This window comes from Aplysia californica, unplaced genomic scaffold (assembly GCF_000002075.1).
Source record: "Aplysia californica isolate F4 #8 unplaced genomic scaffold, AplCal3.0 scaffold00055, whole genome shotgun sequence".
NCBI classification, from domain to species: Eukaryota; Metazoa; Mollusca; class Gastropoda; order Aplysiida; family Aplysiidae; genus Aplysia; species Aplysia californica.
This window is the reverse complement of record NW_004797325.1, coordinates 1,932,652-1,945,912: the sequence shown is the minus strand read 5'-3', so window position 1 is coordinate 1,945,912 and position 13,261 is coordinate 1,932,652. Positions and strand designations below refer to the sequence as shown.

Here is a 13,261-nt window from a genome sequence, read left to right as displayed (position 1 = left end):
AAAGTGGGTCAAAAAGTTTACGGAATAGGTCACGCGCGTGCGCAAAAGCTCAATTCACACACCGCTTCCGTGTTTACAAAATGGGGGGTGATACATGGTAGGTCTCTCTTACAACTTTTATTGCTGTCAGTATATTAGAACTTTGGAACCCCCAGTGTTTGTGAAGCGTTAAAAAGTGTTCTTATTGAAGATACAGGGCCACATTTGTACTGTATTGGAGTTTTGGTTTGGGGCTTTATTGGTCAACGGCACATCATAAAACACCCAGCCATAGATGATAGATTCTACAACATGAGTTCGAGTTGTTGTTCAGTACATCGTCATGTGACTGCCCGAGTCGTCTTTGATTTGACAGATTTGACTGATGGGAGTCGAAAGTCTAGATATTCTAGTTGTAGATCTAGATCTAGATGTATAGATCTAGATCTAGATATTAGTAGTCTGATCTATGGAGAAAAATCGGACGGGCAAAATAACTGAACTTTTCCTGTCAAAATGAAACCATTTGTTCATTCAATGACAAGATAACCGTTTCAGTCAATTCAGTGTTTCATATTCATGGGAACAAATGAAACTTATTATAAAGAATCATTCATGATCTAAGTCTTAGATCATGAATGATCCTGTAATAGGCTATAGGTCTAGATCATATCCAGATCTATACCATACTGTTGTGCACTACACTACAGTAGTAGAACCTGCCTTGCCTTACGAGAAAACTCTCTGAGACTGAGACAGAAACCTATCATAGCGGAATGTCGGCGCTTTTTCGGTAGTTCCCACCCCGCATTTGTTATTCGCCGGTTTTGGCCTCAAGAGTAGGGGGGTTTCAGGGGCCCCTGACCTAATAAAAACAAGGTGGGGGGTTTCAGGGGGGCATGCCCCCCTGAATTTTACCACAATTTAATGTTTTGCAGTTGTTAGGTTTGACATCTTAGCTTGCCGCGAATCAAACGTATATAGATCTAGATGTACGTCAGGCTCTATCAAATAAGGGGGGTGGGAACTACCGAAAAAGCGCCGGAATGTCCCTGCTTCCCCGTAGATAAATCTCGCCATAGTATAGATCTAATTACCTCTATAAGACGGAAACCTGCTTTATGCGAAAACGGGAGAAATTCCTTTGCTTCATATGGTTTTTACCTGTCTAGACAGAAAATGCTTTGGCCTGGAGCCCGCTCCGTCCAGATTTGAAACAAAACTAGGAAAGTTTGGTTCCATCAGATCTAACTTTTACGCCATACCGCCTCGCAAAGAAGGGGAGTGTAGGGGTGTGACTTTGATATTGCCCCATCCTAGCGGCTAGCGTGAACCCAAAGCCTTGCCGTTTGTTTGGGCCAGGGTGGTGTGGGTGTGAAATCTCACCAGCCTTTGAAAGTGCTGGAGTGAAGCCCAGTAACGTTCTTAGGCAGCCAGAGGTGTGAAGTTAATCTGACCAATGCCTACCGCCCTGATCATACAGCCAGAGGAAACAAGTTCCAACTCTTTGTCTCCGACAAGCCACTCCCAGCGGCTCGTGGTCGGAACCACTGTGCCGATGATACGCTGACTGTGGCTGGGGCACATTCCTTTAAGATGACTTCTACTTCAAATTATTTTTTAATTCGGCAGTTGCCAAAAACAGGTCTCTTAGATGAAGAACTGCCAAAATAGGTTTGCTAGTTTCGATTTTATGACACATTTAATGTCATTTTTTACATTTTTAGATTTAGCACCAAAAAAGGGCCCTGGCGTAGTGGGTTTATCCCCCTTGGAGATAAAGAGTTAAATTGTTGATGTATGGGAGGCATAGCATTGAACCCTTGCTTGACTGTGCTTATATACCAATGGGTGAGGGTGGGGCTTGCGCATGCCATTAGAGGTTAAGGTGTTGGCCTCTTATTCAAAGGTCCCGGGTTCGAATCCGGGTAGCGGCCGAAAAATTTTCTTCTCTAAAATTGTCTCCTTTCACCTCCTTTCCTGTTCTTTAGCAATATTCTGTCATCTACTTTCGTCTCCTCTTTCTGCCCCCACCCCCTCACCTCCTTTGCCCCCTCCTCTGGGCTCTTGACTCTTTCTGCAGCCTTTCTACTGCTGCTCCTTGACTCCTTCTTACAGCTGTCTTTTTTCCACACCCCTGATCTTATGGTAGGAAAGATCTACACCTAGCCTTCTCGAACAAGGGCGAAAAATCTCGGAGGGCCCGTGTACAAGTTGCGCACATTAAAGATCCCTTGGTGGTTTAAAATCGACCGCCACTCTGGCAAAATTCAATATTTCCTACCAACTAAAAGTATTAGGTGTGTCTCGCGCGCTCATATGACCTTATATAAATGCAGTTGCTAGCGCCGTAAAACACTTACTAAAAAAACAAAGAGAGAGAGACTAGGATACTAGGATAGCACTTGAGAGGTGTAAAATTTCTACCTGTGCTTTTCGACCTGACAAGTGACCCTCGATCCCACCAGCTGGGCCTCTGGAACCCTCCTCCCTCTCCATATAAATTCCCCTGTCTAAGACGAGATTTTTTTTCTGCCTGCAGTTTGATTCCATCTTTGACAGGTTCGACTGTAAATAGTTTGTTACTCTTTTGACAAGTAGATACAAAAACAAACATTTGAGGCAAGGATGTCACTTTTGTTTTCATTTCCACATCATGTGATGAGTTTATTATATAACATGAATGTTGACTTTAACTCTAAGTCAAGGCCCAAGAGATACACATCTAGATTTAGAATTGAAAAAAAGTGTGTCACGAGGTGGTAGAATCAGGCGCTCGTTGAGTTTTGGGGATGTGGAGTGTTATTATTGGTATCATCTCAACAAAGCTTGTTCATTTGTCTTGCTTTTGATAAGAAAAAAAAAGTACTCATCAATCTTGAATAGAGGTCGCAATATTTGCGATTGAAGGTGTGGGTCGACTGGTTTCAGAAGTGAAATTAGTGAGAAAATGACTGCCAAATTTTGTTGACTTCCATAGTTTGAGAGTCCTTATAAACTGAACATTTACATTTTTGTGCCTTTAATCAACATTTTTCAATAGAATCCACACAGAAATACAGGATGATTAGAAAAGAATATGCCAAAATCATCACACAACATTTCAGTACCGAAAAACAATAGAAAACTTTAGCTTCGTCGCGTGTTGTACGTACCTTCAAGTTTTAATTTAATATTTTACAAGTGTTCAATGTGGACAGTATCAAGCCAGTATATATGAAAATTTCTCTCAAACGTGCCTCAGAATGTCTCTGGCCACCGTGTTGATTATAGCAGTTATTTGATCTGTTATGCATCTATATTTGCTGAAAGTGGTGTGCATAAATTTTGTCTTTAACATACCCCCACAAAAAATAATCACGCATAGTGAGGTCTGGGGAATCTGGCAGGCCAACCGCAGAGAGTGAGGTCTACAGCACCTGTCCTACCAATCCACCGCTGAGGCACGTTTTCATTTAGATAAGCTCAACCCTAATAATAATAATAATAAATAGCATTTGTATAGCGCATATCCCCGCTCAACAGCAGGCTCTCTATGCGCTTTACACTATATTATTACCCCAGCAGACCATAGAACACTCCGAAACATTCTCAGCTTCCCGGGAAGCATAGATATGCGAATGAGGCGGTGCTCCATCTTGTTGAAAAATGAGGTCACTCGAATCTGCGTGCAGTAAAGTGAAAAGCCACATCTTGTGGGGGTATGTAGACAAAGCTTATGTTCTACCACTTCCAGCAAATGACATGAAAGATCGAATAACAGCTACAATCAACGCGGTAGACTCAGACATCCTGGGGCGCGTTTGGGAGGAATTCTCATCTTGATGTTGTCCTTGGTGCTGGTGGTGGACAAACTGAGCACGTGTAAAACATGAAATAAAAACTTGGTGTCCAAGTCCAAGCTGGAGTTTTCTATTGGTTTTCTTTTTTGAAATATCGTGTGATGATTTTGGAGTATTCTTTTTTAATCACGCTGTATTTTTTCAAATAAAGAAAACTTCAAATAATAAGAAGTTGAGCCAAAAAACAAATATTCTATAAAAATGCATTACCGACAGAAAAATGCAGGTTTCTTTGATTTCATTATTTTGACGAGCGCCTGATTCAGTGTTCACCACTATGCATCACAAATAATAAGTAGGATTTACTGGTTTTTATTTAACTTTTTATCTCTGGAGGGAATTTTCCCCTGATGTTGGAGCTCTCTTTTTGTACGAACCCTGATAGTGACAAAAGCATCATTAAATTGGTCATTAATGAAAGAACTCTTTTAGAGAGACCTAAATTTAATTTTGTCATGACAGAATATAATATTTTAGCAATACTTCGAATAATATAATATGAGAACTGCTAAAACTTTTGGCTTGATGTCTGTTTTCTTTGCTTCTGCAGGCTCAGCGAATATGAGGCCTGTTCGAGGCTCGGCCAAGATCTTATGGAACAAATCAATGAGAGAAATAAACATGCACGCACCAGCTCAGCATACACTAAGGTGAGTGATGAGGGCAATATGTTTTATGCAGGTTGCACAATGTTTGGTAAAGGCAGTTAGTCTGAAATTCTTTCTCATATTTAAACAATAGATAGTTACTCATGAATGTGTGGGTGTATACAGATTTGTAGATGCCTTTGCATTGTGTTTGTAAAGGGTGAAAAGCATGTTTGTATAAAAAATACTAGTCATGTCCCAGACATTTTATACCCAGGGAGACAAATGAGGAGGGAGTGAACACAGCAGCGTTGGAGATAGCTGCTCGCTGGTCTGTGGTGTCAAAATCTGGTTGTGCAGACTCTCCAGACTGCCCTTAAAGTCTATGATACAAATGAATGATGGTTAGCTTTCACCTCTTTGAGATAGAGGGGCTTTTGATGCTTTCCACAGATGGTTATGTTGTCCCGTCAAAGGAACAGAAAACAGGAAAAAACTTTTTACTTTCATAGTCAGAGGTTGGACAAAGTACCAGGAGATAAGCTGATGTATTGATCCATCCCGCCCTAGGTTCAAGCATGTAAAATACTTGACGGACACTGCTGTATGCCCAAACTAAAAATGAACACTGGCTCTGTGGATTATTAAGTCAAGCAGCTTGTCTTGGGAGCAAAGGTGCCCCTTACAGTTCTTTTTGTTCTATAACAGTTTGTCATGCTAATAGCCATAAAGATTTTATAAATCAGTTTGTACATGTCAACAGCAACTGTGGTTTCATTCCTTACTTTTTCACTTTCCTTTTCATTGAACCCCTTCTCTCTTGTAAATAGTTTTGATTAAGACATAACCTTTGTTGCGTCTGTGGCTTTTGAAGCATTAAAAAATACAGGAGGTTCCTATTTTTATATTCACCTCTTGTAAATGATCTTGGTATTAGTTTACTTTACATTATTATATGGAACTTTGTTCTTTTCTTTCATTGTATTCCTCAGCTTTCTGCTCAGATACGATCAAAGACAAGACAGTTCACCTCTGACCTGAACAGATTGAAACAAAATCTGATGAGAGCATCAGCATCCTATCATATGTATCCTTTTTTTAAAGCCACTTTGCGCTTTACACCTTTTTACATGTCTTTTTTTTCTGTGAAACTTCTTTGGGTAGCCTAACTCTTGACTTATGCCATTTTGTGAAAGTGTCTTTCAATATTTATACAAATTTGGGGTGTTACCCATAGCAGCAGTACATGAACTCGAAAGCAGTAGTTTGGCTTCTTCCCTTGACTTTGTGAGAACGCAACGTGAGGTGGAGCGTCGTCAAGGCATGATGGATGTACTTGTGACAAAGGAAAAGCAGATAGATGAAGCAACTCGCAATGAGGGTTCATCAAGGTGAGTTCGTATGGCATAAGACTAGGTCTGTTTTGTAGCCTTTATAGTTTTTTGTATTAATTGTGTGAAGTTTCTTCTTCTCTGTTTTACTGTGAACACTTTGTTTTCAGCATTTTGCTCAATTTTTCTTATTTCTTCATCACTGTTTTGTTTTTGAGGCATGGTGCTGTGCAGGTTTTGTTTGTGCAGATCTGTGTTCTTTTTTTTATTTTTTTTTCTCCTGATTTCAAAGTGTTTGAGATTTTTGTGCAAACCAGCAAAGTGTCTGATGTCATATGAAATGATGGGCTTTGTGTTTGAATTTCCACCATAGAGTTGCCTTGCTTGTGTCTTTGTAGTCTGCATTTGTTAACATGTATCACTTGTACATAAAATGATTGTGTGGGGCATCGTGGTGAAATCAGGCACTCTTCAAAATAGGGAAATCAAAGAAACTGGCATTTTTTGTTTTTGTCCGTTTGGCAATTTTTTTTGAATTTTTGTTTTTTTGATTCAACACCTTTATGGTCCATTTAAAAACACATTTAAAAATGTACATTTGCACTTTTTGAATACTCTCAAGCTTTGGAAGCCGCAAACTTTGGCAGCTATTTTCTTGCTAATTTTGCCTCCGAAACCAGGCGACCCCCACCTCCTTTCATCGCAAATATCTCGAATTCTATTCTTGATATATGAGTATTTTTTTCAACGAAAGCTAGAAAGAAGAAAAAGCTTTAAAATGATATCAATAACTCCACTTGTGCAAAAATTGGACAGTACCTGGTTCCACCGCGTCGTGTCACATATTTGTTGTAACAGCAAGCATTTGTCCTTTACAAATTATCTTGAATTTCAGCTATAAGACAACTGCAGGGGACAGGTGAGTAAAAGGCTGATCCCAAGCTGTTTCTTCCTTTCCCATACCTTTTCCTAAGAGTGTTCCTTTTTCATATTGACAAAGAGACTGATTTTTTACTTTCTTTCATTCTGTTGATTTCTTGCATCGCATCGTGTGTTCATTTGTACGCCTGCATTACCCGAACGTTGAGCAAATATGATAGTACTCTGAAAAGGAGGTAGTTGTTTTCTTTTTGTTAATCCTCATATTCAGAAGCATCAAAGGCATGTTGTGGATACTAATTAAGCTTCAATGTACTTTAAAAAAATCTCTAACCTTGTCATTCGAAATAAAGACTGCTACTCAGCCTTAAGGTTGAACTTACTTAGATGAACTGGATAATTGACAGCTAAGTTTAGGAGGTTGAGTTTTCTTAATGGCTCTTCAAAACCAAATAGAATACATTACCCATTTTTTAAACCTTGGCATGCCTGCTTGTCGTGAATATGGGTGAGCTCTGACAAATTTTTTAAAGTGTGTGTGCAACCACTGATGTACCCAGTGGGCCGAGTTTTCTGTCTTTCTACTTTTTGGGGGGTTTTTTTGTTAGTGTTTTACGGCGCTCATAACTGCATAAGGTCATATGAGTGTACGGAACACACTAAACATTTTCAGTTCGTAGGAAATTTGGAATTTTGTCAGGGTGGCGGCCGAAGCCTACTCTTATCAATTTTGGACTACCAAGGGATCTTTAACGTGCATCATTTGCTCACGGGACCTCTGAGATTTTTTGCCCTTGTACAAAAAGGCTAGGTATAGATCTTTTCCTACCAGAAGATCAAGGGTGTCAGTGGCTGAAAACAGCAGTAAGAAGGAGCCAAGGAGAAGCAGTAGAAAGGCTGCAGAAAGTGTCACTGGCAAGAGCCCAGAGTTGGGGGCAAAGGAGATGAGGGGGTAGGGGCAGAAAGCGGGGACGAAATCAGATGACAGAACATTGTTAGAGAGCAGTAAAGGACGTGAAAGGAAACAATTTTAGAGAAGAACATTTTTCCGGTCGCTACCCGGATTGGAACCCGAGACCTTTGAATGAGAGGCAAACACCTTAACCTCTAGGCCACGAGAGCCCCCTTTCTACTTTTTGTAGTACTAAGGTGCTGGTGGTGTCCAAGTAAATTTAAGTCAGTGTGGAGTGAATGTTGAATTAGAGAGTGTGAATACTGGAGACATCACTTTTCACCGTTTCCGACAGACAGACTTTCGAGACAATAAGTTTGCATGGATGTCTATTTGGGTTGGTTTTGTACTCCCTGATAGTACTGTATATGTGTAATGAGTTAATGACGTCAGACTCAAAAAAAGGAAATACCTGACTGCCAGTGGTTGATGGGTGCTCTGATGTGGTTTGCTCTTTCTATTCTGCCACACACACATTGTCATTATCTCTCCTCCTTCTTTTGTCTATATAAAACTTTTACTAAATCTAGAGACTAAATGCCTCTCTGTTTGAGAAAAGTCACTGAGAACAGGTGCTGTGATGGCTTGCGGTCATGCTACTCATTAGCTAAGGGTGGCTAAAGCTTTCTGTGGGCATGTGTTGTCAGTGAATTTTGGGACGTGAGGTACTGGGCTGGGGAGATATTGGATGTGTGGCCGCTGGGCAAGGTGTTTGTTGTGAAAGTGTTTATCAGATGTAGGTAACAGGTGATTGTATCATGATCATAAAGGGGGAGGAAAGATTTAGCGCTGGAGGCTAGACTGGCTGCTGGTTGGGGTGTCTGTGGTTTTGTTTTCACACTCATGTCTCATCTCCCCCCCCCCCCCTCCTTCCACATTCCACCGGCCATTTTTATTCTTCTGCCCCCACTCCTACCCTCCATTATTTTAGATTTCTTGAACTTAATTGTCTTTCATATTAAATGTTATGTTTATTTCCTCTCAAATGCCATTTTCTGCTGACAAATAGTTTGAATGTCTCTCAATGTGGACCAGATCTACAGATCAGGCCAATCCATCTTCTGGGTACTTTTGTTTGTAGGTTCCATCAGTCTATTATCGTGAACAGTCTTTGCTTCATCTCTGCAGCACACAATTGATATTCTTGTCTTTTACTCAAAAGTCTCACCCCGGGTTAAAAATGCTTCTTCTCTGTATGTTCTGTTTAGATGCTGATTGTGAAACTCTCTCTCTGTGTAGAGTATACTCAGCAGAATTTATAAAGCTCATTGAGATGTAGTTTTTTTTATTTTCAAAGTGACTAGGGTTATATACAGTATTGTTCACCCTTCCACGGAAGACCCTCACTCTTTCACAATTACTCTATTGTCTTCGACCATTTCTTTCAAATTTAATTACTCAGTTCCCTCGAGGGTTTACAGCATTGCAGCTTGTCATTCACACTTTTTTTCAATGTGGATTGTGGAATAGTGTTTCATTATTGTTTGTGTACTGAAACCGTTGTTATTCATTTATTCTGAATTTCTACCTGTAGAAGTGTACCTAAGTGATATTGGGCATTCATTGACAATGAATATATTACCAACTTAGGAGATTTAAAAAAAGGAGATTAAAATACTAGGAGACTGGGATTCAAAATAAATGTTTTTGTAGAAATGTTGTTGTTTAGTTTCAGGAAATAAAATGAGAAAATAAGGTTTGAACAAAGATATTAAAACGGCAGACTGTAGTGGAAATTGATACTTACTTTCGAAATAATGCGCAAGTCGAAAAGAATTCCGCCCTCACACACGGTCGAGTGCATGTCAATGTCTGTCCCCAACCCCTGAATTCAAGGGAAATAACTGTGAAAATAATACCGTACTTTTTTATTTAAAAAGTTATATCTCTTGACCCGAGGAGGGGATGTTTTATGGATGGCTGGCGGAATTCTTAAAATTCAGTAGATTGCAAAGTGTATAAACAGAGAGTCTCGAAACACTGAACTGCTTTGTTTGTATATGGTGAGAAACAAAGGGAAGATGTTTTAAATAGTGAAAGCGAGAGTTAGAGAGAAGGTCAGGGAACTAGGCTTCGAAGTTGAATGGAAGCTCAAACATTAGTTACCTTAATGTACCGGTCCTGAGGGCGTTCTGATACATGTCAATCTTTCCTTGACGTAAGCAAAAATTTATACATTTTTTTTGTTACTTTTTTTAAATCACGATTTCGGAAAAGTCTTGCACAGCCAAACAGGGTGCTCTCGTGGCCTAGAGGTCAAGGTGTTCGCCTCTCATTGAAAGGTCCCAGGGTTCCAATCCGGGTAGCGACGGAAAATTTTCTTCTCTCAAATTTTCTCCTTTCACATTGTCAATGTTCTGTCGTCTGCTTTCGTCTCCACTTTCTTCCCCCGCCCTCTCACCTCCTTTGCCCCCTCCTCTGGGCTCCTGATTCTTTCTGCAGCCTTTCTACTGCTTCTCCTTGGGTCCTTTTTACTGGTGTCTTTCAGCTACACCCTTGATCCTATCGTAGTTAAGATCTACACCTAGCCTTCTAAGACAAGGGCGAAAAATCTCCGAGGTCCCGGGTGCACGTTGCTCGCGTTAAAGATCCCTTAGTGGTCCTATCAATCCAATCTCTCTCAACAGGACTCATCAATCACGCCATCTCAAAATTTCTTACCAACTGAAAATGTTTGGTGCGTCCCACGCGCCCATATGACCTTATGCAGTTGCGAGCGCCGTAAAACACTTACGATTACGACCCCCCCCCCCCCCCCCCCCCCCATAATCAACAACATCAAACCCAGCCAGACACCAAATTGAGTAACCGTTTTGTCATAGCTGCAGCCCGCTTTATTACCCTTATTCTTGTAAATAGTATTGAAGATAACATGTCTTACTATAGCTATTATTCTCCGTTAAAAATAGTTTGTATCAATCAAGTGATGCAGGCCACTTTTTCAAATGGGTAGTGTATGACCTATTTGTGTTGCGAACTGCTGTTAAACTTGTTAAACCTAAAGCTTTCTCAAATGATTAGAATATTACCAGTCTCTGACGAATGTTAAGGATGGATTAGCCAAATTTATATTGAAAGTGTATCTGCTTGATTTGATCACGTTTTTATTCCCTACTCTTCACAACCATATAAAAGTACATTTTGTATATATATTGTATTTGCTAAACGTTGGTGAAAAAACACGAATAGAGGATGATCATAGAGGTGTTTGTATCTTTTACATCAACCTCTCACGTAAGATGTCTGTCTTGGTGCTTTTGCAACATAAATGTTCATCCAGTACGCTTGGACCTTAAATGATGTGAGGGACAAAAATAGGAATATTGTCTTCCAAAAAAAATAAAAAAATTTTCGGAGCGTGTTTGCTTTTCATTATTTTCCAAAACGGTAAATGTAGTCTTTTCTTGATTTACAGACACCCCCACCTCCTCCCCGCAAAAAACTCGTTACGGTATTTCTCTTGACAGTTGATAATCCTCTAGATATTTGAGAGAGAGGGGGGGGGTAGAGGAGGGGGGTCAGTGGGGTTTGAGTGAAGAAGAAGAATTGGGTCTCCGTTGGCCACTCCCAATGCACCGTGGCGTTCCAACTCTGTGATAAGCCCTGTATCAAGATGGGCCACACCTCGCCCTCCCTGTCCAAGCCACTGCTCTCCATCTGTTACTGTCGCCGGGGAGGAAGGCTTGTATCGCTCACGTGACTACTTCTTACGTGCTTCTCGTGCCATCCGTCTGATTGTCTATCACAGACCTGAAAGTTTTACGGAGACTTCCGGAATTTTCATTGACCAAGTTTTTTGTGGCTCTAACCGCATTTTAGACACGTTTGTTTATCCGCAGGATTAAGAACTAATTCTTCTTTGGACCCCCCAAATACAAACCAAACCTTACAAAACTGTCTTTTCGATTTCAGATACTCTTAAAAACGATTTCTTTTAGCCAGTTCCCCCTCCCCCTTACTTTCATTTTTTAGTGGACTCATTAAGCATGTTTTTGAACTGGATTGTGGTATGTTTTGATCAGGCCACCAGCGATTCCTGTCTGTTGCTGGTGGCTTCGTTATTTTAATATAATGAGTTGTTCTGGTGATAGTTATGTTCATGTACATGTATCTTGGTGAATCCGGCACCTTATTTTCACGTTCATTTTTTGTCGAGAAATCCGCATTCTTCTCAAACGTAGTCTCTCACAGACCTTTTAGGGGGTGGTGTCTTACTTACGCGTTGTGAGTGGGTGGTTGGCGTATGCTCTGGTGTGGTTAGCTCTTTCTTTCCTATCAAACATCTATCGTCTTTATCTCCCCTCCTTTTTTGTGTTTGTTACTCCCTTGTAAGACCTAATCTTCGACACTTATATGACCTTATTATGATGCAAGTGCCGTGAAACACTTATTAAAACTAAAACTTACGCGTTGTACCCTGCGTAGGAAGGCTAACTGTGCAATCACCTTGGGCGCTCAATTTATTTTTTACCAAAAACGTTACAAAATCTGTTTTTTTCTTTTACTTTTGAGCATGCGTCCTGATGTAGAATAACGATTCAAGTGCTAGAGGGGTCCTACTGATATTATTATCATATCATTAAGGCAACACGACACGTAACATACCACGTTGAACAAAATTTCGCGCAAAGAAAAAAGTTATTAAATAAATAAATAAAAAATGGGGGAGGTTTAAGTTTGCTTTAATGATATCGTAATGATAATAATATCAGCGGGACTCCTCTAGCACCTGAACCATTATTCTGCACCTGGACGTATGCTCAGAAGTAGAAAAAAATTTTTAGTTTTTGCAATGAAAGTTGCGCGCCCAAGGTGATCGCTCAGTTAGCCTTCCTTCGCAGGGCACAACGCGAAAGAAACCACCTTCAAAAAGGTCTGTGTTAGACTGCGTTTCAGAAGCGGGAAGATTTCTCAACAAAAATTAACGTGAAAATAGCGTTCTGGATTCACCAAGATTCCTGATCACCAGAATAACGGCCATTATATTAAAATGTGTGACGTGTTGTGCCACATGTTGTTCTGTGTTCTGCAGCAATGATGTCTCTCGGTATTTTACGTAACGACGTGTGCGACACACGTGTGTTGTTGAGAGGCTCATGTCAGCTCGTCTGTCGCATCGCCTGTCACGTGACACGTGTGCTCAGGGAGACGTTTGACCTTTCTCCCCTGTGGGCCACGTGCAGGCCAAAGACTTGTCCAGTCTCTGTTCACCGAATGTGCCATGTATTCAACTCCAAAACACGCTGTTGATATTGGATATGTCGGAGAGAGAGCGAGAGAGGGGGGGGGAGAGAACGAGAGAGGGGGAGGAGAGAACGAGAGAGGAGAAGGAGAGAGAGAGAGAGAACGAGAGAGGGGGAGGAGAGAACGAGAGAGGGGAAGGAGAGAGAACGAGAGAGGGGGAGGAGAGAGAGAGAGAGAGAGAGAGAAAGAGAGAGAGAACGAGAGAGGGGGAGGGGAGAGATGGAGGAGAGACAGAGAGAGAGCAAAGTGAAGAAATGTCAGCCAGGTTGAGCGTGGAGTGATCAAAGCGAGATCCCTGCCTGCCCCTTGTTTGTGTTGGATTTGAGATACGCTCACCCTTACACTCACACCTCTATTCCCTTATCATCTACCCAAACCCCTCCTCAACCATAAAAAAATTATATCCACTTGAATACCTGCATTCGTTCTCCTTCCCCTCGAGCCTTC

The 13,261-nt window shown here is 40.9% G+C and overlaps 1 protein-coding gene across 1 annotated transcript in view; it reads left to right on the top strand.

Annotated features, from left to right (window-relative positions):
- Positions 1-23: 23 nt before the first annotated feature.
- LOC101852672 (syntaxin-8) overlaps positions 24-13,261 on the top strand; it is a gene marked incomplete in the record, with an annotated part of 30,522 nt that continues 17,284 nt past the window's right edge. The window contains 4 exon segments of the mRNA XM_013079548.2: positions 24-97; positions 4,372-4,471; positions 5,401-5,495; positions 5,701-5,799. Coding sequence (XP_012935002.1) covers positions 81-97; positions 4,372-4,471; positions 5,401-5,495; positions 5,701-5,799 — 311 coding nt within the window.